A 24,114-nucleotide genomic window follows, 5' to 3' on the forward strand; every position below is an offset into this window, starting at 1 on the left:
TGTGGAACGTTCTCCCTCGTGGCTGTGGTGCTGCCTTGCTGACCACGTCCACCCCTCCTCCTCCTGGAGGAAGCTGGGGCCGGTTCAGCCTCAACACCTGCGGGAGACCCACGGATTGCCAGCCCGCTCTCTGCTCTGCTCCCGCCTGCCGTGCTCTTGCCTCTTCGTGGGCTCTCTACGCGTCACGTGCGTAAGGCAGCCAGGACGGGCGCACAGGCTACAGCATCAGCCACCTGCTGCTCGGGGAAACCGCTCCTACCCCCTGAAACTGTGTCCCGACTCCCAGATAGGAATGATCAGAGAGCCTCTGCCCGGGCTCTTGAGAGATTAAATGAGATACCGCCTTTAAAGAGTTTCACTGGGGCCTGGCACCGCCCTCAGCACCATTATCTCCTCCACGACCTCAGCCGTCACCACCACCATCACCACTATCACCATCGTCACCACCACTGCCACCATCGTGACCGTCACATTATCACGACCACCACACTACAGGAGGGAAATCATCGCGTTCACATCACACACGAAGCGCCTGAGGCTCCGAGAGCTTTGCCAGAGGCAAAGAGCCAGGAAGGAGCCCCAAGCCCAACCGCTCGAGACCTGAACGTCGAGCGGATCAGAGCCGCACTCCGCCTCGCGGGGCGACGTCCGTGAGTCCGTCTTCTCCTGGGGCCTCAGGGACGGGACAGCGAAACCCTGGCCTGGTATCTCGCGGCCGTAAGGTCCCCCAGCCCCCTGCCCCGCACCCCCAGCGCACCTTCACCGCCGAGGCCAGGCGCCGGTCACACTCCTCCAGCTGCCGGAGCTCGCTCTGTAGCTCGCTGCCTCTCTGTAGCAGCTTCTGCTTCTCCTCTACCTTGACTAGGAAAGAGAAGGCCAGGTGAGCCAGCAAACTAGGTGAGCAAAAAGGCCGGGCCGTGGGCGAGCGGGAGAAGCACGGAGAACCCGAGCCTACGGGCCATTCTGGCCACATCCTCCCGCAGAAGCCAGTGGCCCTGGCTGAGGACACAGGGACTGGAGACAAGCCCCCGCTCCCCCCACAGTGATGGCCCTGCATGCCGCCCCACTCCCAGGGTCCCTCCGCGCGGAGCCCTGGCTAGGAATGGCTGCGGATGGGCCCAGGGCGAGCCCAGGGGACTGGGTGGGGTGGGAGGGAAGGGAGCAAGACTGTCTTACCTGTCTTGTGGGTGACGTAGGAGTGCACAATGGCCAGCATCCCGGACCAGGGCACGCCACCGTCTTTCTTTAAGGCCTAGAGGGCAGGTGGGGAAATGAACAAGCGGGCCAGAGCGCTGGGGGGCGGGGGTGGGGGGAGCAAGGCTTCCTGAGCTGCAGGTTCCTCAGCTGGGACGGGAGGGAGCCCGACCCTCCCGCCTCACGGTCTGGCTCCCAGAGCTCCCCGAGGACAGGGCCCCAGACCGTGCCGGCGGGGAGGAGGTTCTGATTTTTCCTGAATGAATGAATACGTGACTGACCACTGGGGTGTTCTTCCCTTGTGCCGGGCAGCCCCAGGCCAGCCGGGGGGCAAATCGAGTGCCCGGTGAGGCCCCACCATCATGCCGAAGCGGGGAACAGGATCCTGTTCCCCCTGTCTTCCTGCAAAGAGCTGCGACCCCCGGGCAGTCACAGTGCAGGGGCCGGTGGCCCAGTGACACAGGGCCCGCTGTACCCACCCTCTCCCTGGGTTATTCTGCCTACGGTTTTTCTCAGGGAGCTGATGATTCAACTGCACGGCTGCTCTGAAGCCTAGAGTTCGCTCTCTTTTTCTTTTTGAACTTAACTCCATACGGTGAACAAGTCCAAAGAATCACAAAACCTTTGCAAAGATCATTTTCAAGGACCACACAACATCTCACTGAGTGCACCCACTGGGATTAATTCCACTATCTCCTGCTGCTTTGAAGTAGGCTGTGTCTTTCCTTTGTAAGTAAGGGGCGAGGGGCTTCTTTGTGCCCAGAATCCTATCTGTATTTGGATTATTTCTTTAGACTGCGTTCCCCAAAGCTAGACTCTGGGTTTAAAAGATACACGCGCTTTTGAGGCTCGGATAAAATTCTGCACCGTCTAAGAGTGCCTGCCTCACCACATCGCCACCGGAAGGGAGTGTTATTGTTTTTTTGAACCTGACTGGTTTTCATTCGTGTGTCAGCAGGGAGATGGGACCTGCTGAGTAGTGCTATCGTTGTGGTCTGTGTTATCGGTCCAGCTCCACCCAGGAAGGAGTTTTGAGGCCAGAGCTGGAGTCACCGGGTCGTGCCGAGGCGGAGAAAGCCTCTCCCACGCCGGCCCCTCTGGTCACCCCTCCGCGGCCCGACCCGACCCCAAAACACAGTGTGAGCACCTGCAGATGTTGTACGGAGGGTCCCCCCCCCCCCCACCGGGTACGGGGAGAGAGGCAGGGTGGGGGTGGGAGGGCCGGCCGCCCCGCAGCGCAGCCTCCTTACCTTCTGCTGGCACTTGGGACACACCCACACGCCCTTGGGCGCGGTCTTGAGGGGCGGGTCCAGGCAGCTGAGGTGGTAGGCCCCCGGGCAGGTGCCGCAGGGCTGCAGATTGGCCCCTCGCTTGCAGGCAGCACAGTGCTCATCGTGGGTGATCTCATTCTGAAAGAGAAGGGGGGGCGGGAGGCGGGTCAGTGGGGGGTGAGGGGTGGGGGTTAGGGGGTCCAGGTCAGCTGGGCTGGGAGGGAGCCGGACCCAGCTTCCGCCAGCGTTTCTCAGCAGCTCTGGGAGAGAGAGGGATAAGCCCGGAAGCCGGGAGGAGGAGGCGGCCAGACGCGGGACTCTAGGGCATCCCCCAGGCCACGTTTACTAGGGGTGAGGGTCAGGTGGGTGTGGCCCCCGCATGAGACCTGGTCCCCAGGTGCAGGCGGTCCTGCCGTGGCTTAGGAAATGGTCCCCCTCGGGTCCACACTGCACCCCACGTCGGGGGTGGGGGGCCGGCCAGCGCTCGCCACGCGTCCCTCCCACACGGTTTTCCTGCACGCGCTGCCTCGGGAGGCCCGGATTCACGGCGCTCCCCAGGCCCCTTGATGGAGCCGCAGCCCGACCTGGCACCTCCGGCCTCCCGTGTGGGTTACCGCGCCTGTTTCCGCCTCTGCAACGTGGGTTAGCGACACCCGCCCCCCCAGGCCACCGGGAAGACTCGAGAGGAGAGGGCACCCCAAGCGCAGTCCAGAAGGAGCCTGGGAAAGGGCAGCTCCCTCTTTCCTTGGGACAAAGCAACTTCAAAGGTCCCTTGTGGAGTCGTCGTCATTTGGTCATTCAGCCTCCACTTACACACCTGCAGGGACAGGGGGCTCCCTGCCTTTCCAGCCAGCCCGCTGCCCGGTGCCCGGCCCTGACCGAGACAGGAGCTTTTCCTAACGCCCTGCTTCCCGTGACCCGCAAAGTCTGAACGGTTTTCCACCACCCGCTAGACACCCTTCTCCGTGCAAGCGCCGTCGCTTCTCTACCTGTGTGTCAGCGGCAGCTTCCGACTTCAGTGCTGCCAGGGACCAGGGGGCTCCTATCGGGAACGACCCAGGCCACGAGGACCCTGGAGCCCAGGCCGTCCACGAGGGAGGGGGTAGCAGACCAAGGGCCCAGGGAAGGTGAGCCACTCGCCCGAGACCACTCAGGGAGCTGGAGACAGAAGCAGGGCCAGCATCGGGGTCTCCCGCCTCGAGGCCAAGGCCCCTGCGGGACTCTGGGGTCTGCAGAAGCGAGGCTCAGGCTCCAGGCGTCTCCTGTGCTCACGCTGGTCGGGCACAGGTGGCTGTGGACGGGCACGGCAGGCCACCAGCCCTGATCCGTGACGCTACAGGGTTCTGGTGGCAAAAAGCCCGGAATAATCGGAGTTTATACCCGTCACCTGCTGCTGCTTAGTGGCTTGGCCATTCTAGGCATGTAGGGACTAGAAAATTCTTTTAGGACGAGATCCAAAACTTACTTAAAAAAAAAAAAAAAAAAAAAGCCACTAAATGAATTCTGAGGCCATGCCTGCACATGAGGTCACGGCCAGCCTGTGTCCTGGGAAGCAGGGACGTGGTCTGTGCACGGGGGGATTGGGGTCTCACAGGATCACAGAAACGGAGCCGTGAGGGCTGAGACCCTGGGGGTTACTAAGTCTAGACCCTCGTGAGGTGGACAGTGAGAAATGGAGGGGACCACTGCACCCAGCGTCACACTGGGGCCGAGAAGAGCCAGGTAGGGCCCGGCTGGCAGCCCCGGGATCAGCTGCCTCCACCTGGGCCTCCTTGGCTCCCGGGGTCCCTGCGTCCTCAGCTCGTGCTTGAACCCTGTGGGCTGGCCCTGGGGTGACGCCTAATGCACCATGCGGGCTGGACGACGGCCGACGCGTTGTCGCAAAGCTCTTGGCGCTGAGGACAGAGCCTGCAGCCCCTCTACTCGGCTCCCGCCTGCCAGGGGCACCCACACCTGGACCGTGGAAACATGCCCCACCCCGCCCAGGCGTGACAGCGAGGGGACACGTACCTTCCAGCAGGGGTCCTCATTGGCTGGCACAGGGAAGAAGGGCGGAGAACATGTTAGTGGGCATTGGAGGAGCGCCGATCAGGACGGGAGGCCACGAGGCCCAGTATGGGCGGGGGGTTCTCACCCGGGACATGACGGGAGCATCACTGGACCCGGGACACCCGGGTCTCACCCGGGACACTTGGGTCTCACCCGGGGCATGATGGGAGCACCACTGGACCCAGGACACCCAGGTCTCACCCGGGACACTTGGGTCTCACCTGGGGCATGATGGGAGCACCACTGGACCTGGGCCACCCGGGTCTCACCTGGGACACTTGAGTCTCACCCGGGGCATGACAGGAGCATCACTGGACCTGGGACACCCGGGTCTCACCCGGGACACTTGGGTCTCACCCGGGGCATGATGGGAGCACCACTGGACCTGGGCCACCCGGGTCTCACCCGGGACACTTGGGTCTCACCTGGGACTCTTGAGTCTCACCCGGGGCATGATGGGAGCATCACTGGACCTGGGACACCTGGCTCTCACCAGGGACATGACAGGGCCATCAGTGAATCTGGAACACCTGAGTCTCACCCGGGACATGACGGGAGCATCACTGGACCCGGGACACCCGGGTCTCGCCTGGGACACTTGGGTCTCACCCGGGGCATGATGGGAGTATCACTGGACCCGGGACACCCAGCTCTCACCTGGGACACTTGGGTCTCACCCGGGGCATGATGGGAGCACCACTGGACCCGGGACACGACGGGAGCACCACTGGACCCAGGACACCTGGGTCTCACCCAGGAAGTGACAGGAATAAGGGTCTCTGCCCCGGTCATGGCCAGGACCCACCGTGGGACAGGCAGGGAGCTGCCCAGGGGAGGGACCCATCATTCCGGGAACCTCTCAAGGTGATTTATTTTCGACTGTTTTTTCCCCCCATAACCACCCACCCTCCTTCCAGTAAGCGATGCCAAACCACACTTTTAATGATCACAAAAAATGGTTTTCCTCTTGGTTTCTGGGTCAGGGCTGTCCGCACATAACGCTGTCCAGTGGGAAGCTCAGCTTCGGTGTGTACGGGACAGTTTACAAACCGTGGTCACATCCAGCCCTTACGTCGTCACCCAGCTCGGCGCCCCGGCACCGCCACCCGCCCTCCTCCTCCCTAGAGACGACGACAGGGCGAAGGGGGCCGGGGCGTGGCGCTGGAATGCACCATCCGCCGGAAACAACCGTCCCGGCCGCGGACGGGCCAGCCCAGCCCAGCCCCACGGAGGCCAGGAGCGGAGGGCCACCAAAGCCACCAGAGCCACCAAAGCCGACCCGGCCCCCCGGCCCCACAGCGGCCGCGGCAGGAGAAGCCACGCCCCGCAGGCACTTACCTCTTGCTGTGAGGAACAGGGGGCTGTTGAGATAGTTGGATGCCAGCCGTTTCCTCTGCAGGGGACACAAAACAAAAGAAAAACCGTCTCGCGGGGAGCCCTCCTCAGTGACCCTGCCCCTGCCCAGGGCGTACCCGGGACAGACTCCCCACCCAGGGCTCCAGAGGCAGAAACAGGGCAGGGGAGGGGCGGGCTGGCGTCAGCAAGGGCTCTGCCCTGTGGCAGGCGTGGAACCCATGCCCGCCCCCCGCCGATACGTCCGCCTCACTCGGGAGGGACGAGTGGGGGACCCCACATCGGGGCCAACCAGTAACAAGCAGCCACCAGGTTCCCCGTCCGTCTGCCTCCTGCACCTTGTCAGCTGGCTCTGGGGTCAGGTCGGGAGACGAGGGTGTGAGGGACTCGCTCCCCAAACCTCCCTTCTTGGCACGGGGCCCAGGAACCCTCGGCACGGGGTCGTCCCCGGCACCAAACATCGTGGAGACGCGGAGGCTTCCGGTACGTTCCGAACGGTGGCTTCGGCCACAGGCCGAGAACACACGACCGACTTTGCACCCGCCTCCCCCGTCGCGGCGGGGCTGTGCTCAGAGCCAAGGGCGAGGCCCCCGTGGCAGGGCCGCTCGTGGAGCCAAGGGTCCGGGGCTCAAGGGTCACGGCTGGGAGGCGGCTCCTGATTCCTTAATCAGGTCATCTCTGGCCCTGGCCACAGACTGGGGGCACTGGGGTGTGGCTTCGCGCACAGAGCGGGGGACGGTTTCATCAGCGAGCACGGCAAAGGGAACGGGGCCCTCTGGTCCAGACAGCGGCCAGCACCTCCTTGAGTGGAGGTCAAGGAAGAGCTCAGTGACATCCTTCCCAAAGGGTGCAGTGCTCGGGACACCACGGGCCTGCTCAGGACATCATGGGCGGGGCGGGTCCCTCACCTCGGTCTCCAGGAGGCCGCTGTAGGCGGGATTGGCTGTGCTCCTTCTCTTCCGCTCTTGCCGCTTGCTCTGGATTTCTGGAAAGACACAGACACAGAAGTCACCGGATCCTTCCTGTCCCGGGAACCCTGAACGCTTCCGCTGCAAGCCCTGGGCGGCCCCGTCCCCTCCTGCCCTGCCCCCGCGCCCCAGAGTGGCCCCGGCACGGCTCCCTCTGGGGCGGACAGAGGTGCCGGCTTCCGGCCGGAGGGTGGCAGGTACCCACCGACAGTGCTGGTCCCCCGTGTGCCACCCCCCAGCCTGGGGCCGCCTCTCTCACGAACCCTGACATCATGACCCGGGCCGAGGTCGGACGCTGAACCGACCGAGCCCCCCCAGGCGCCCCCAGGAGGGCTACTTACAAAAACCGTAGGAACAGTCACGAGTCTATCAGCAAAGCACTGTTAACGAGGCCCTGACACCCGTTCTGCCAAGTTGTGCGGGCAGCCACGGAGGCAGGGGGAGCAGGGAGGCCCTCCCTCTCTCTGTGCTCACGACCTCCGGCCCTTGGGACACACGTCCACGGCTGTCACCCCGCGGCGCAGGCCGGTCCCAGCCCAGCCTGCTGCCGTGCGGGGTCCTTACCTTCCAAGTGGTCCGTTGTGACCAGGCCAAGAGCTACCATGAAGGCGATTTTCTAAGAGAGGGAAACGGAGAGGCATTACCACCACCTTCCACGTCTTTCCAGTCGTTCGACAAATCCGACAGGAGCACCTACTCATGGGCTGATCTGTCTCGGGTCTCCTTCGTTGCTACCTACGGTCCCCTCTCTGTCCCAGGACCCCATCCAGGATCTCCCGTTGCACTCAGTTGCCGTGCCTCCTTAGCTCCTCTGGGCTGGGCCGGATTTCTCTGGTTTTCTTCGTGTCTGATGGGGACAGTTCTGAGCTTGGGCTGGTCAGGTGTTTCAAAGGATGCCCCTCAGTTAGGATTCGCCTGACGGTTTTCTCATGGTTAGACTGGGCTATGGGCCTGGGGGAGGAGGACCACAGAGGGGAAGTGTCCCGCCAACCCATCATATCCAGGGCACGTGTGTTATCAACGTGACTCAGCACTGCGACGTGGCCCTTGACCACCCGGCTGAGGCATCGGTCGGCCTTCTCCACTGAAAATCCCTCTTTCCCCGTCCACACTGTCCTCATTGGCAGGAAGTGGCTGGTCACCACTCACACTGAAGAAGCAGGGAATTGTGCTCCCCGGTGGCCTTTTTTGGCCACGTAGACTAAAAAAAATTTGTACGTAGTAGAATTTAGCTGTATTTTCTTTTTCAGCGTTTCGGTTTTTGAATCTTAGCTACAGACTCTGAGGTTGTAAACCAAGTTGCTTATGTTTTATTTCAGTATTTGTAATTTCACTGCTTACTTTATTTTATGATTTTTTAAGTTTATTTGTTTTGAGAGAGAGAGAGAGCAGGGGAGGAGCAGGGGGTGGGGAGAGAGACTCCCAAGCAGGCTCCACCTGTCAGTGGAGAGCCAGCCCAACACGGGGCTTGAACTCACGAACGCTGAGATCATGACTTGAACCGAAATTAAGAGTCAGACGCTTAACCGACTGAGCCACCCAGATGCCCCTATGATTTTTTCATTTTTTTTAATCTTCATTTATTTTTGAGAGAGAGAGACAGAGTGCGAGCGGGGGAGGGACAGAGAGAGAGGGGGACACAGAGTCCGAAGCAGGCTCCGGGCTCCGAGCTGTCGGCACGGAGCCCGACGCGGGGACTGAACCCACGAACCACGAGATCATGACCTGAGCCAGAGTCGGACGCTTAACCGACTGAGCCACCCAGGCGCCCCTATGACTTTTCAAAAGGAGGCTCCCCACCCAACGTGGGGCTTGAACTCACAACCCCAAGATCAAGAGTCACACGCTCTACCGACGGAGGCAGCCAGGCCCCCCTCACTGTTTACATGCAGGTTTATGAGCCGTTGGGAACGTATCCTGGCGTGAAATGCGGATTCCTTTCAGTCCACATGGCTACTACGCACTTGTTCCAATACTATTAATTGAAACTTCCGTCTTTCCGCTGTTCACTGGTTTGAGGAGCCGCTTGAATCATACGCTAAATGATCACGCGTATCCGTGGTCCCTTTCTGGGCCCCCTGTTCTGTTCCTACCTGTTCGTGAGCTCCCGTGGCACCGTGTCCCTGCCTTGGCTTTACAGAAACTGGCAGGATTAGGATCCCTTTCTCCGTGTTCTTCCTGTTCAGGGCTCTGCGGTCCTTCCTGCTTGTCTTTTGCAGGTGACATTTACAAACCATGAAGGAGCCGGACGGAGCCCCTTGGCAGCTTTTCTGGGATGATGTCAAGACGATCAACTAACGTAGGGCGGGGCGCCTGGGTGGCTCAGTCGGTTGGGCGCCCCACTTCGGCTCAGGTCATGATCTCGCCGTCTGAGTTCGAGCCCCGTGTCGGGCTCTGTGCCGACAGCTCGGAGCCTGGAGCCTGATTCGGATTCCGTGTCTCCCTCTCTCTCTCCCTCTGCCTCTCCTCTGCTTGTGCTTTCTCTCTCTCTCTCTCTCAAAAATAAACATTAAGGGGCGCCTGGGTGGCTTGGTTGGTTAAGCGCCCCACTTCGGCTCAGGTCATGATCTCGCCGTCTGAGTTCGAGCCCCGTGTCGGGCTCTGTGCCGACAGCTCGGAGCCTGGAGCCTGCTTCGGATTCCGTGTCTCCCTCTCTCTCTGACCCTCCCCCAGTCACACTCTGTCTCTCTGTCTCTCTCTAAAAAATAAACATTAAAAATTTTTAAAAAAATTAACGTAGGGCATAATGACAACTTTGTGATACGCAATCTTCCCCCCCAAAACCGTGGTGTGCCTCTCTCTCTGTTCCTCTTCTGCCTTCGGGGGTTTAAACTTACCCTCCAGCGGGGTTTGACTGTTGTCAGCATGTCTGTCCCTAGATATTTAATCTTTTTGTTGCTACTGTAAATACGGTTATCTGTAAGGCTTCTAACAGGCTGCTCTGTGTTTCTGTTGACGATCATCGATGTTTTGCATTAATACTAAACCCCGCTGCCTCGACAACTTCTGTCTGCAGATTTGTTTTCTTATCATCGATTCTCTTGGGTTTTCCAAATCATTCCAAATAGTGACTGTTTACTCTTCCATTTTTTTTACTTCTGTGCTGCTAAAAATAGTTCTCCCCCTCCATCTGTCAGCTTTACGTGATATTCTTTGATTCACTGAAAATCTCAGCTACGACGGAGACTCCCCCGGAGCTCATTCTGCCTCCCACCTTCTCTCACGGCCCCCCCACCCCCGACGCTACGGAGATGAAGCATTTGTACGCGATCGGAGAATGTCCTACTTCAGTTCTGATCTGACATCCTTACCCTTTTCGTTTCACCCCGCGGCTGAGTATTGGAGCCGCCCGCCCGACGGCTGGTGCCAAAGGGGCCCCGGTCTCCTCTGGGCCGGTGGGCGTCGAGCCAGGCCCACGGAACAGCATCTCCCGAGTCCTTAGCAGATTTAAAACCTATCTGGAGGGGGGCGCCTGGGAGTGGGAGGGGGGGCTCGGTCGGTGAAGCGACCGACTCTTGACTTCGGCTCAGCACGATCTCACGGTTCGTGGGATCGAGCCCCGCGTCGGGCTCCGCGCTGACAACACAGAGCCTGTTTCAGATCCTCTGTCTCCCTCTCTCCGCCCCGCTCTCGCTCTCGCAAAAATAAATACACATTAAAAAAATAATAAAACCTTCCACGCGGATGGAGGCTTCCAGTTTGAAGGCCAGCTTGGCGGGACATAAAACCCTAGGCTCTTTCTGTCTGTCCTCAGGATCTTGTCGCGAACTCATGAACCGTGAGATCATGACCCGAGTCCTGAGCCGAAGTCAGACGCTTAATCGACTGAGCCATCCAGGCGCCCCCCATACTTTTTTGCAACTCTGTGCTACATCCCTGGTGGCATATTCCAAAGCACCAATTATCTCTGTTCATCCTGTCTAGTAAGTTTTTTATGAAGTTTATTCGTTTCTTTTGAGAGAGAGAGAGAGAGAGAGAGCGCGCATGTGTGAACACTTGGGAGCAGGGGAGGGGCAGAGAGAGAGGGACAGAGAATCTCCAGCAGTCTCCACCCTGTCAACGCAGAGCCTGGCCCGGGGCTCGAACCTACAAACCGTGAGATCATGCCCTGAGCCGAAATCAAGAGTCGGACACTCAGCAGACTCAGCCCCCGAGGCGCCCCCGTCCAGTAAGACTCTTAATTTCAACCAATCACCATGTTCTTCATCACCAAGATTTCCAAACGGGTTTTACATTCACCTGATCTCGCTTTATCTTTCATGACATCGTTTGCCCCGTTATTTCTTATTTATTCCAAAAAGGGGCTGTTATTCCCCTTTTTAAAACACAAACTTGCCCGAGTACCCCGTAAACAAATTCGTGTGCAAGTCGTGGCCAGATGATGCCACAAAACGAAGTCCATCTTGAGGAAATTCACGTTCCACGTGTGGACTCTGTCATACTCCGCGTGGACCGCGTCACGTGTTCCAGAATTCTGTCCAGACTCATCTTGGGCACAGCTCCTCCTTCCTGTTCTGTGTTTCCGTTTTTCTCTGCCTCCCTCCTGCTCACCCCTCTCTCCCTCTCCCTCCCCCTCCCTCCCTCCCTTTCCCTCCACCTCCTGCTTGCCCCTCCCTCCCCCTCCATCCCTCCCTCTCCCTCCCTTCCCCTCCCTCCACCTCCTGCTCGCCCCTCCCTCCCCGTCCATCCCTCCACCTCCCTCCACCTCCTGCTCTCCCCTCTCTCCCCCTCCCTCCCCCTCCTGCTTGCCCCTCTCCCCCTCCCTTTCCCTCCCCCTCCCTCCCCCTCCTGCTCACCCCTCTCTCCCACTCCCTCCCCCTCCCCAGCTGTGGCTGTGGCCTCAGGCTCACGTTGGCTCCTTTCCTTCTTGAAGAGCTTATGGGACCCACGCTGCCAGGTGTGAGCTCCCCCCCACTCCCCTGCCCTCCTGGTGGCCCTCACCCGATTCCGGCATTCCGGACCTGCAGCCCGGTGGCCCTAGGGTCCCGCTCACTGCTTGGGCTTCTGGGACACAGCACAGCGGCCTCTCTGTTGTCTCTTCCTGTCACCGGCTAGTCCCCAGGACCTGACCTTTATTGCCCACCTGCTCGTACCCACAAACGTCTTACATCTTTCCTGAAGCTCTCCCTTCCGGCTTAGCTCTTAAACTCAGGCAAACGACACCCGAAACCAGCCCTCAGGTGATGGCGACTGTCCCGCCAAGCCCCCACCTCGTGCCTGTGCGGGTGGGCCACGGAGTGACGCTGGAATGACGGGCAATCGCCTGAACCTCAATATGATACCGAAACCTCCCCCCGGAGGAGCCTCAGCTGCGTTTACAGGACACGCACTGGGTGTACTGGCAGCTTTCGTCAAGGCGCCCTGTCTCCCTACGATGACAAGCCTTCCCTGTCTACTCATCCTGACCCCAAACCAAAGGCACCCACCCCCCCCACCCCCGGGCAGTCAGTGTCCAGAGCTATTCCAAAGCTGACTTTGTGTGCCAACTCCGCCTGGCACGCCCGTGACTCCCCACGAAACGAATTCGCGTTGGTCCCGTGACGTCCCTACGCTTTTTTCTGCCGTTGTTGTGGGTCTGCCGCAGGGGGCTACCTCCAAGTCGGAACCCCGAGCCGCCCCGGATCGGTTTCAAGAAGCGGGGGGTGCCTTGGTTATTTCTGAAGTTTAGAAAGACCCTTCTAGCTACTGGGAGGACAGACAGGGAGGAACCCGTCCAGGGGCAGGAACGGGGGCCGTGGTGACCCGGACGGCGTGGGCATCTGTGCGCACGGGTCCCGCCCAGGGAGGTGGCCGCAGTCAGGGCTCGTGCGGGGCTGGGGCCCCTGCAGTCCTCGTGCTGCTCTGACGGCGGCCAGTCTCAGGTGCTGCCCGAGGCCAGGATGATGGGCGGCACAGGCAAGGCCACAGCTGTGTCCTAAAGGTGGCCGTGGGCCTCGAGACAGGGCCGAGGGGAGAGAGCCTTGGAGTCATTCCGGGTGCTGGTAAACTCGGCGTTCCCTTCCCTTCAACGGGGCTCCGGGCTGCAGGCACCCTGGGCTCGCTCGTGCAGCCCCGGGAGCCTCCATTGCCACCAGCCACCCAGGACGCCAGTCCACTCCTCCGGCGAAGCTTCTGGGGCAGGGGCCGCCCTGGCCTCGGGAGCTCTTGACTCGGGCTCTTGGTGAACGGGCTCAAAGGGTGCCACAGAGCCCCGCATCGGCCCCGCACAACCGCTCCCAGACCCCGTGTTATAAAAAAGAAAGTTTAATAAGGATTTTTACGCCGGGACGTGTTGTAATTGCCAGTTCTATTTAAGTCATTACACGTATTTACGCTAATTATGTAGTTAAATGTAATTATACTAATTGTATAAACGCACAATAACCGGGTGAGATATACTTTGAGGGAACACAGAGAATCCGCCCGGAAAACCTCCAGGAAGGCTGCGGGTCCCCGTGGGAGGACACAGGGGCGCACGCAGAGGCCGGCCCGGGGCTCACCGCGCACGCAGCAGGTGCGCAAACGTCACGGAGGGACGGAACGGAGAGCCTCCTGAGACAAATCGGGCCCGGGGCCCACAGAGGACACCCAGGTTATCTCAGCCTCAGTGAATGGTCGACTCTGAATCGAAGCTACTCCCAAAAAGCCAATGGGCTTTCTGGACACGCCAAAGGACAATAATGAAGTCACTCTCCCGCTCAAGGATATTCCATGGCTCCCCACCGCCCAAGGAATGAAGTTGCACCACGGCAGCCGGCATGCAGGCCCCCCAGGGTCAGGCTCCAGCGTCTCTCCGACCCTGGGTTTAGGGTTTCTCACGCACACGTGCCACCTGAGGTCCAAGCAGACCCGCTGGCTTTCCTGGGCCTGCTAAATGCCTTCTCACATCCACGAGATTGTGCAAGCAATGTCCTCTGCACAACACGCTGTCCCTCCTGCCTCTGCCCCGCCCCTCCTCTGCAAAGCCTTCCTCAGTCGTTCCGGGTGGAAACACACGCTCCTTCTCCCTGCACCTCCCACCGCTCTGAATGTGAGCTTCTCTGATGGCACCTGACATTTAAAAAAAAAATTTTTATGTGTGTTTATTTTTGAGAGAGACAGACAGAGAGCAAGCAGGGGAGGGGCAGAGAGAGGGAGACACGGAATCCCAAGCAGGCTCCGAGCTGTCAGCACGGAGCCCGACGTGGGGCTCGAACCCACGAACCGCAAGATCGTGACCTGAGCCAAAGTCGGACGCTTAACCGACTGAGTCACCCAGGCTCCCCGACACTTGACATTTTTTAACCCAAGCCGAAGTCCTGGTGGTCGTGCCGGGAGGAGTGAGTTCCCCCAGGGCCAGGGCTCCAACTGCCCCATCTCCACGTCCCTACCCTCAGCACGGAGCCTGGCACGGAGCAAACTCTAAGACATGTCCGAAGAGTAAGTGAATGAATGGAAGAAAGGCTGACTTCTTTTGATAACGACAGCCCGTTGGTTTCAAAGAATCATAAGGGCTCAGGAAATGACAGATGTCGGCAAGGATGCGGAGGATGCACCGTTGGTGGGAATGCACGCTGGTGCAGCCGCTCTGGAAAACAGTATGGGGGGGTCCTCAAAAAACCGAAAACAGAATTACCCTACGACCCAGCAATAGCGCTACTGGGAATTTACCCAAAGGACACAAAAGTGCTGATTCGAAGGGGCACATGCACCCCAATGTTTACAGCAGTATCAACAACAGCAAAGCATGGAAAGAGCCCCGAGTGTCCATCGACGGATGACTGGATAAAGATGATGTGGTGTAGACGATGTGGTATATACATATAGACCGTGGAATACTACCCAGCGATGGAAAAGAATGAAATCTTACCATTTGCGATGACATGGGTGGAACTGGGCGGTATCTTGCTAAATGAAGTAAGTCGGGCAGAGAAAGACAGATGTCATCTGAGAAACTTACAGATGACCATGGGGGAAAGGAAGGAAACATACGATAAAAACAGAGAGGGAGGCAAACCATAAGAGACTCTCAGATACAGAGAACAAACAGGGCTGATGCGGGTAGGGGGTGGGGGGGGGAGGAGGAGGGGAAAATGGGCGGTGGGCATTGAGGAGGGCACTTGTTGGGGTGAGCCCCGCGTCTTGTATGCAAGTGACGAATCGCGGGAGTCTCCCCCCAAAACCAAGGGCACACTGTGCGCACTGCATGTTAGCCAACTTGACGATAAATTATGTAAAGAACAACAACACCAACAAAAGAATCACAAGTTGCTGTAGGAGCCCAGAGGGATCTCTTCTACCCAGTGAGGTGAGGTGGTCAGGGAAGGCTGCCTGGAGGAGAGGATGTCTGAAGTGAATCGCACCGGACAAACAAATAGGGGAGAAAAGGGGGGGTCAGGTGAGGGTAGCCGCATGGCAAAAGGCCCAAAGGGTTGACTTTGGCCCAGGATGGCCGAGGACAGAAGCAGTAACACAAGAATGGTCACCTGCTGTCCCTGAAAGTTCACAAAGAATGACCTTGAATTAGCTGCTGGCCTCTTCCACTCCCTGGTGCAGGTGGCTCTGTGTTAGCCACGGAGAAGGATGCCATTCGTCCCTCCTCCTTCAGGTGGGGGTGGGGGAGGAGGCACTCACGTGCAATTTCTGGAAAGTTCTACAGCAACTTCGGGGAGACATCTGCCTCTCCGGCGCCAGCCTTGGCTGCAGCTGGCTTCTGAGGCATTCGGGGTCTTGCTCTGCCCACCGGAGGGCCGTGCGTGTGTGCCGCCCGGAGCAGCCCCGTCCCCTGGACTGAGCAGACCCCGACCCGCGGGATCTTCCCAAGGACGCTGCCAGGAACGCTCGCCACCCGCATTACAGACAAAGACGCAGACGGGACCTGCCCCCGGTCACACTTCCAGAAAGCTGGCGGCAGGAAATGCACAGCCAGGCGCCTGCTTCTAGAATCTGTGCGAACGTCCGCCCCACAGCGCCACTCCGCGAGCCCATCTGCGAGACGCAAGGCCGAGGCCCAGCCCCAGGGAGCTTCTGTTGTCCCTGCCTCCTGCACCGCGCCCTGCCCGACCCCGGACACCCTACCTCGGGGTTCTCCTGGCTCGGGGGCCGGTCTTCCTTCTTCTTTTTGGTGGCCTGAGCTCCCTGAGATGGCTCCTCCGCGGGCGGCCGTGGCTCCGCTGTGCTCTCGGGCTGCGTCTGCACTTGAGGCTGGATGATGATGACCTGAGAGTGGCGGGGGAGGGGGGAGGGGTGAGGGGGGGAGAACTGGGGAGGGAGAGGGCCCTTGGAAGGCGGGATCACAGCGGACGGACGGAGGAGGCTCTCGGGCCCAGGGGGCGCCTGCCCCCAGGGTGTGCGCCTCCAGCCCGCCCTTCACACCGCGAGGAGGGTCTGCGTGAGGCTGGGCCTGGTTTAGGAACCAGAAGGGCCTGGGTTCAGGCCTCCGCTGGCCTGTCGCGGCTGTGTGGCCTCGGGGCGGTCACTTTGCTTCTCTGAGCCTCAGCTTCCTCGCCATAAACACCCACCTCCAGGGAGGCGGTGGAGACCCGGGCAGCAGAGGCTCAAGAAAGGTTGGTTTCTTTATCCCTACCTCAAACGCAGGTTAAACGGAGGCCAGGAGGGCTCAGATTTGCCGCCTGAGGTCATCAGGGGTCTATCTGTCTCCAGGGCCCAGCCTGCCCACTCCCCAGCATGCCCCTGGGGCCCCCGGGCCACTGTGTCTGAGGCTCTCACATCTGGCCTCAGCGGGGTGGGGGCGAGAAGGGGGAGGTAGGCTCCAGACCCAGCTCAGCATCGCCCAGAGCGGCCCCACTCCAGCCAGCTTCCATCAGCGTGTGGTTTGATCGAAGGGTCTGCGGCTGAAAAGTCAGAAAGGGACTCGTGCAGCCCAGCCTCTCCCTCTCTCCATCTGTGGCTCAACTATTTTATTAATTGTTTGGGGCAGGGAATTGGCAAAGGATCGCTATCTTGCACGGATCCGAGGGAAGGAATTCACCAGGAGCAGCCAGCCAGGGTCTGACCCAAGCCAGGAAGAACCTGAACTTGTAATTTCTCCCCCTGAGAACATGACTGTCTCGTGAATTTGGAGCTTCTGAGCAGGAAGAGAGAACGCATTCTGCTTTTCGGCTGGCTCGAGGAGAGGTTCTTTGTTCTCCTTTGTATCACAATTTTAAAACCCCAGAATTCTCGGGATGGGAAAAAAAAAAAAAAGGTCCCTCTTTATATTCGTGGGAAGAAAAATGTTAAGATCCCCAGTAGAAAACAGGGCAAAAAATATCCTCAAGCGAGTCACGATGAAGGAGACAGGATTCTTGAAAAGTATAGAGGAAACATTCGAGCTTCCTAATAACCAAAGGAATTCAGCTTTGAACAGCGAGCATCTGTTCGCACCGATTAAACAGCAAAAAGTGTTTAAAGTGGCAACACGGAATGCTGCTGAGGTTGCAGTGAAAAGGGCACTCATCCCACAAACGCCTGCTGAGCTCCCCCCTCGTGACCGGCCGTGGTCCTGAGGGCCACGTCTCCCCCACCTGACCACGGCTTGTCCTAACCGAGGATCCCCGGGGCTACCGTCCGCGGGTGGCAGGGCCCAGAACCACAATACCCCCAGAAATACACCGTGTGCAACCACGTACAGGAGCAGAAAAGCGGGCCGCCAGCTCTCAGGCTGGGAATTAGGAGGGACGCTGGCCATCAGCAAGACCGGGGCCTTGTGGCAGATCCCGAACTGGGGACAGAGGACAAGGGGCCACCGAGAAGAAGGGGTGCCTTTCACGCAGCCCCAGAGGCCTCGAGCCGCACAAGCACCAAGGAGTTCGGAGAGGGACACAGAGAGGATCTGAGTTTCGGTTTTCAATCTTGCCAAGACATCACGGGTTTTCCTTCCGGGCACCTGGCGTCCCCGAAGGTCCTTGGCTACCCAACGACGCCGGCCAGAGACCCATCGTCACCAGCTCCGGCCTCCTCCGGGCACAGACCTCACTGCCCAGTTAATGACTCCCGTGAATGAAGTTGCTCATTCGCTGCCCAATCATCCTTTTTCCACCGATACGGATGCATTCAGCCACGTGTTCCGGCCACACACCCGCTCGTCCGTGCCGCCCGCTCACGTGTGGAGCCGTTCCCCTTCGTGCCTCGTTCCCACCACCGTCCCTCCTGCCACCGACTCCCTCCCTCCCTCGCTGGGTCGTTCCTTCGTGCCCCAGGCGCTCGAGCACTGACCCCTCTCCTGACGGCTCATTCGCGCCTCTGATCACGCCCGCTTGGTTTACCGGGCCCGCGGGTGGTCACTCCGCCAGCCACCGGGCCTCCCGCGCCTGCGGGCACGACACACCCACCTTCTTGTCGGCACTGATGAGGAGGGGCTGGACCATGACGCTGTCGCTGACCACAGACACGGCGGTGCTGGGGGCGATGGCGGTGGCATTGCTGGGGGCGGCGGAGATGATGGCGTAGGCCACCCCGGCGCCGCTCAGGGGCGAGGTGATGGCCGAGGACTCGGCGAGGGCCTGGGGCTGGCTGCCGGGCGTTGGCACATGGCCCACGGTGTTGTTGGCGGTGGGGAGGGCCGGGCTGGGGTTCTTGACGCTGACCACGGTGGCCTTCTGGAACGTGGGGGGCTGCTTGGGGGGCCGGTCCCGGCCTGGGGTGACGGGGAGGCTGTCTGGAATCAGAGTCTTTGGCCTAACCTGGGGAGGGAGGGAAGGACAGTGGCACGGTGGGGCAGACACACAGGCAGGCGGGGTGACGACAGACGCGGAGGAGGGGCGGGCCCCGAACACAGCCGGGACTCGGGAAGGGAGGAGCCCGGGCACGGACGCGGCCGGGCTCAGAGGCCTCCCGGGTGAGAGGCGAGGGGACAGCAGTGGAGAGGCTGCGGGGCCCAGCTCCGGACCCAAGCCCCTTCCGGCTCAACCCGAAACGGTGACGAGCAGGAGGGCGATGGGAAAGCTGCCTGTGGACCAGTCGGGTGCCCTCTGGCTCCAGCCGCAAAGCAGCGAGCTCTCCCGGAAGACAGAAGTCCACAGGGCGCTGTCATTGCGGGGGTGGGGGGGAGGGGACTGGGAGGGGCCACCGGGGGCTCCCGGCCCCGCTCAGTCTGCTTCATGATCGGGGTGGGGGCTGCCGCCGTGTCCCCTGTGGAAGCCACCGGGCCGGGAGCCACATGGCGCTCTGCGAGGCCCACGCACGCGGAGTGAAAGCAGGTGCAGGCAGCCACGACGTGGTTCCGGCCAGCGCTCTGGACGGCTCGTCCGGGGCCAGCCCTGCCCCTCCGGGACCCGTGTGGCGCCGGACACGCGCCTCATCCGTGCGCTGGGGGTGGGGAGAAGGCACAACGTGTGCGTCCTGTCAGCTGTCGCCAGCACCCCTGCTTTCCTGCGACCAGAAACGAGCCTCACGCCAACCCCGTGACATCTGCCCTAGGGCCACCTTCTTAGGGACAAGGAGGCGGAAGAGGGCCCGCCCTGTCTTACCTTACCGGGCCCCCTCCCCCCCGTGACCGCGTTGTGAAGCAGGTACGTTGGCCTATCCTACAGATGAGCAAATGGAGGCCTGGAGAGGAAGGGACTTCCCCAGGGAGAAGAACAAGGCTCCAGCCGTCGTTAGGGCAGAGGGACGTGCACGCGGGACCTCCACGAGCCTGCCAGGTGTTGGTGTGGGCTGGCGGCGGGCTGGGTTGGCTCCACCCATGCCCTCGTGGAGGGAGGGGTTCGGGGTGGCTCCCACAGGGCTCCGGGACCTTGAGCAGGTCACCTCGGTGCGGCGTGCCCCTCAGTCAAGCTGGCGTCTCGTCCGCCTGCTCCTCGCCAGGGCCCGCCAGGGGGCTTGGCCTCCCTTCTAGTGCCCTGCCCTTCCCCCGCCAGCTGGGCCCTCCCGCCATCGGGGGACTCCCCCAGGCGCGTGATCCTGTCCTGCTGCGTCCTTGGCACGCGGGGTCAGGATCAGAGCCCGGCACAAACACCGATTCTGAACGTGAGAACCTCGGGAAGTTTCCTTCTTCTGGTCCTCGCCCGCCTTGGGCCAGCCTGGGGACCCCCATCCTCTTGGGGTGGGGGGTGGACCGGGTGGGCGGGGGGCCTCCCAGCTGCGATGTCCGTTCAGGTCAAGTGAGGCCGTTCTGGGCCGCCGGTTCCTCCCAGGTCACTCCGGGTTTGGTCCACACTGGCCAGCTCACACCACATAATCCCGACTCCGGACGGGGGCGAGCCGTGCCCAGGCTGCAGGGGCTGGGCCTCCAAGCCCGAGAACACGGATGCGGGGGACCCCAGACCTCATGACTTGCGGGAGCCGTCCTCCCCTCTGGGGCCAGCAGCCCTGGCGGGCCACCGGGCACACCACACTCGCTCAACACAGCCGAGCACCGGTGAACCGCTAGCCTGCACCTGCTCGGTACCAGGACACCTCTGTGCCGTCCGATTCATCCCCCTGGCCACCAAGGAGCCACCTGCACCAGCCCCTCTGCAGCACAGGAGATTCGGTCCAGGAGGGTCGAGAGGCCAGGCGACTTGTCCAAAGTGCGGAGCCCAGGCATGGACTAGCCGAGCACCTCGCTGCCTCCCCGAAAGAATCATCTTGGACAGAGTTTCTCACGCTGCTTTGACTGTGACCGAAACGCCTGTGGCCTCGCGACCCGGCCCCGACACAAGGGATTCGAGAAACAATGCCTTTGGTGCATCTTGCTACGTTCTGTCCTATTCTAGTCCAGCCTCGTTGATTCCGTGAAAACAGAAAAAGTCCTGGTCACGACCCACTAAAAGGATTCTGCAATTCCTCACTGTCGACACTGGGTCTACTCGGAACATCCGTCTCCTCCTCTCACAGGCAGGAGAGGCAGGGGAGGGAAGGGACGGGAGCACGTCCTCGGCGCCAGAGGGGCTGGGGACAGACGGACAGACTCTCCGGGGCCCACCTGCGAGCTGCTTACCTGAGGTAGCACGGCCGCTCCTTGTCCGGCCAACCTCTGCAAGGAGCTGACCTGAGGACCCGTGACAGGCACTGCAGTGATGGTTCCCAAAGCCTGCAAGACAGGAGGGGGCGCTGAGCCAGGACCACGGGGACACGGCGCTGAGACGGTGCGTGGCTCCCACCGGGCTGGCCGAGCAGGGGGCAGCAAACCCCGCCCTTCCCTTCCTTCATCAGGAGTTTACGATCACCGAGGTAACTTGGTCATGTAAGAAATTCTGGAAACTAGGGGCGCCTGGGTGGCTCAGTCGGTTAAATGTCCGACTTCGGCTCAGGTCACGATCTCGCGGTTCGTGAGTTCAATCCCCGCGTCGGGCTCTGGGCTGATGGCTCGGAGCCTGGAGCCTGGTTCACATTCTGTGTCTCCCTCTCTCTCTGACCCTCCCCCGTTCGTGCTCTGTCTCTCTCTGTCTCAAAAATAAATAAACGTTAAAAAAAAAATTAAAAAAAAAAAAAAAAAGAAAGAAATTCTGGAAACTAGAGCGAGAGAAAGGACGGCATCGTCCAGAAAATAATTAGCCCTGAGGCACCTCAGCTTTTTCTCTTTTTTAATGTTACTTATTTTGAGAGAGAGAGAGAGAGGGGCAGAGAGAGAGCTAGAGAGAGAGAGAAAATCCCAAACAGGCTCCCAGCTGTCAGCACATAGCCCGACACGGGGCTCGACCCCACAACCCTGGGATCATGACCCGAGCTGAAATTAAGTGTCAGACGCTTAATCGTCTGCAACACCCAGGTGCCTCGACTTCTTAATCATTCATTCATTTATTTATTTATTTATTTTCTACTTATTTTGGTTGGGGCAAGTGAGCGAGGGGCAGAGAGGGGGAGAGAGAGAGAGAGAGAGAGAGAGAGAAGAGGGCTGGAGCTCACCCAATGTGAGGCCCCAACTTATTTATTTATTTTGGGGGCGGGGGACACAAGTGCGTGAATGGCAAAGAGAAAAGGGGGGAGAGAGAGAGAGAGAGAGAGAGAGAGAGAGAATCCCACAGCGGGGGCAGAGAGGGAGAGAAAGGGAGGGAGGGAGAAGCGGGTCTCACCCGAAGCAGGGCTCGTGCTCACCCGACTGGGGGCTGGAACTCATGGACCTGAGCCAAAGTCTGAGGTTTAACCGACCGAGCCACCCACACACCCCCCAACTTGCTTTTTTAAAAGTAAGGTTTTTCACATGGATACCTGTATACTAAAAACCAAGAAAAATGAACTTGAATACATATTTGGCGCAATATTTTAAAAACCACAGCAAAATGCAGCAGAGCCTAAATGTAAAGCCTAGAAATACAAAGCATCTAGAAAAAAACCGCAGGAGAAAATCTTTGGGACCCTCGGGTAGGCAAAGAGTCATACGTTTAACACCAAAAGCATGATCCATATGAGAATGAATTAGTAAACTGGGCTACAAAAAGAATTTAAAAACTCCTGAAGCTTACCTGTAAAGAGAGTAGAAAGCCCCAGGCTGGGAAAAACACACTTAAAAGTTGGCTGATAAAAGACTGGTGTCCAGACTTAGACTAACTCTTGAGGGGCGCCTGGGTGGCTCGGTCAGTTGAGCGTCTGACTTCAGCTCAGGTCATGATCTCACGGTTCGTGGGTTCGAGCCCCGTGTCGGGCTCTGTGCTGACAGATCAGAGCCTGGAGCCGCTTCGGATTCTGTGTCTCCCTCTCTCTCTCTCCCTCTACCCCCCCGCCCCCTTGCTCACTCTGTCTCTCTCTCAAAAATAAACAAACATTAAAAAAACCCAAAAAACTCTCGAAACACGCTAATCAGAAAACGTGATGAAAACAATGAACACAAGATCCGAACAGATACTTCACTAAAGACGCGTGGATGGCAAATGAGCCCCCAAGAAGATGCTAGACAGCGTCGGTCATTCGGGAAGTGCTCACTAAAGCCCCAATGAGGCACTCCTCCCGCCTCCTGGGGGACGGACCAGATCGGGACGTGGTGGTGACAGACAGCAGCTGACCCACGGCTCCTGGGAACGTAAGAGGGCACAGTAACCCCAGAAAACAGTCTGCCCGTTTCTCAAAAAGTTAAATGCACATTTACTGCTATGGACTGAATGTGCGTGTCCCCCCAAAATCACATGTTGGGAGTCCAGGCTCTCGATGTGGGGGTGTCAGGAGGTGGGGGCTTTGGGAAGTGTTCAGTCAGGAGGGTGGAGCCTTATGAACTCGGTGGGATTAGCGTCGTGTAAAAAGAGCCCCAGAGAGACCGCGAGCCCCTTACCCCACGCGAGGTCTCAGCGAGAAGAGGGCACCCAGACGCAGAGGCGCCCCGATCTGGGACTTCCAGACGTCCCGTTTGGGAACAGCCTAAAGGCCACCAGGCCCGCAGCTGAACAACCTGTGCTGTCTGCACCCAACGGAGCATCGCTCGGCGATCAAAAGGAAGGAGCAACTCTTACACGCGGCCGGGACGAACCTCCAAATGTTGGTTGAATGAAGGAGCCGGGCGCCCCCGCCAAAAAGGAAAGGAGGACGCGTCGTACGATGCCATTTATGTAAGATTCCAGAAAGAGCCAACCAATCTCCAAAACGAAGGAGCAGGTCAGATCACGTGGAGATGGGGGGATGGGAGGAAGGGATTACAAAACGCGCCGGGAAACGTTTCCAGGTTGTGGGCGGGGGATGTGTTCGCCGTCCCGATTCTGGTGCTGGTTTCATCTGTCCCCAAATGACACAGCGGAGGGTCGCAGGCCCCACAAGCCCCAGCGCAGCTTCTCCTGATGGAGGGCCGGCTCCTCCCTCCTCTGGAATAGGTCACCTGCCCCAAGCGGGTTCAGGTCGTCCAAGCCGGCTGCCCGCCTCTCGGTGGGGAGCCACACCCTGCACGTTTAACGGGAAATCCACCGTGGACATTGGCCGGAACAGGGCTGGACGCACAACACAGACAGCATGAAACACACACGCGGTCTCCTCTCGGGGACGCGTCTCAACCCGTAATGCCGCCTCAGGTCTCTGGCCAGAACAGCTTGGGGAGCAGTGCTAAAATAACGCCCCAGGCGCCCCCCAACGCCCACATTTTAAGAGTCTGCCCTGCCTTCTGCAAAGGGATGAGTGTAGAAAGTTCTGCCCTCCCCGGCCCAGCCCTGCTGGCGATCCGCACCACCTGTGGGGCCTGCCTCCAGCCGGATACGCGCCCCCCACCCCGACCACCCCCGTCCGCCCCGCTCCGGCCCAGGCGTGCACAGGTGGAGGCGGGCACGGTGCCCCATCTGATTAGCAAGCTTCCGGGTGATTCTGCCAACCTGGGGACCACAAGCCAAGAGGAAACCGCCCTGTCCCTCTGGCAGGTTCTGCATCAGAGACCCCCACGGGCACCTGGTGTCATCAGTGAGCGAAGCTGTGTGGCCCCCTGGGAG

The 24,114-nt window shown here is 59.9% G+C and overlaps 1 protein-coding gene across 3 annotated transcripts in view; it reads right to left on the minus strand.

Moving 5' to 3' along the window:
* The window catches only part of PHF21B (PHD finger protein 21B), a 91,825-nt gene that overhangs the window by 2,071 nt on the left and 65,640 nt on the right, over window positions 1-24,114 (minus strand). For 2 of the 3 annotated variants that reach the window (XM_045463486.1, XM_045463488.1), the window contains exons 3-12: window positions 20,715-20,807; window positions 18,127-18,477; window positions 15,872-16,012; window positions 7,400-7,451; window positions 6,776-6,852; window positions 5,853-5,907; window positions 4,476-4,498; window positions 2,445-2,603; window positions 1,177-1,252; window positions 758-861 (exon numbers count right to left, since the gene is read on the minus strand). In XM_045463486.1, coding sequence (XP_045319442.1) covers window positions 758-861; window positions 1,177-1,252; window positions 2,445-2,603; window positions 4,476-4,498; window positions 5,853-5,907; window positions 6,776-6,852; window positions 7,400-7,451; window positions 15,872-16,012; window positions 18,127-18,477; window positions 20,715-20,807 — 1,131 coding nt within the window. The remainder of the gene's footprint in view (window positions 1-757; window positions 862-1,176; window positions 1,253-2,444; window positions 2,604-4,475; window positions 4,499-5,852; window positions 5,908-6,775; window positions 6,853-7,399; window positions 7,452-15,871; window positions 16,013-18,126; window positions 18,478-20,714; window positions 20,808-24,114) is intronic. The other variant, XM_045463489.1, reaches the window with a different exon arrangement.

Source organism: Leopardus geoffroyi, chromosome B4 (assembly GCF_018350155.1).
Source record: "Leopardus geoffroyi isolate Oge1 chromosome B4, O.geoffroyi_Oge1_pat1.0, whole genome shotgun sequence".
Lineage (NCBI taxonomy): Eukaryota > Metazoa > Chordata > Mammalia > Carnivora > Felidae > Leopardus > Leopardus geoffroyi.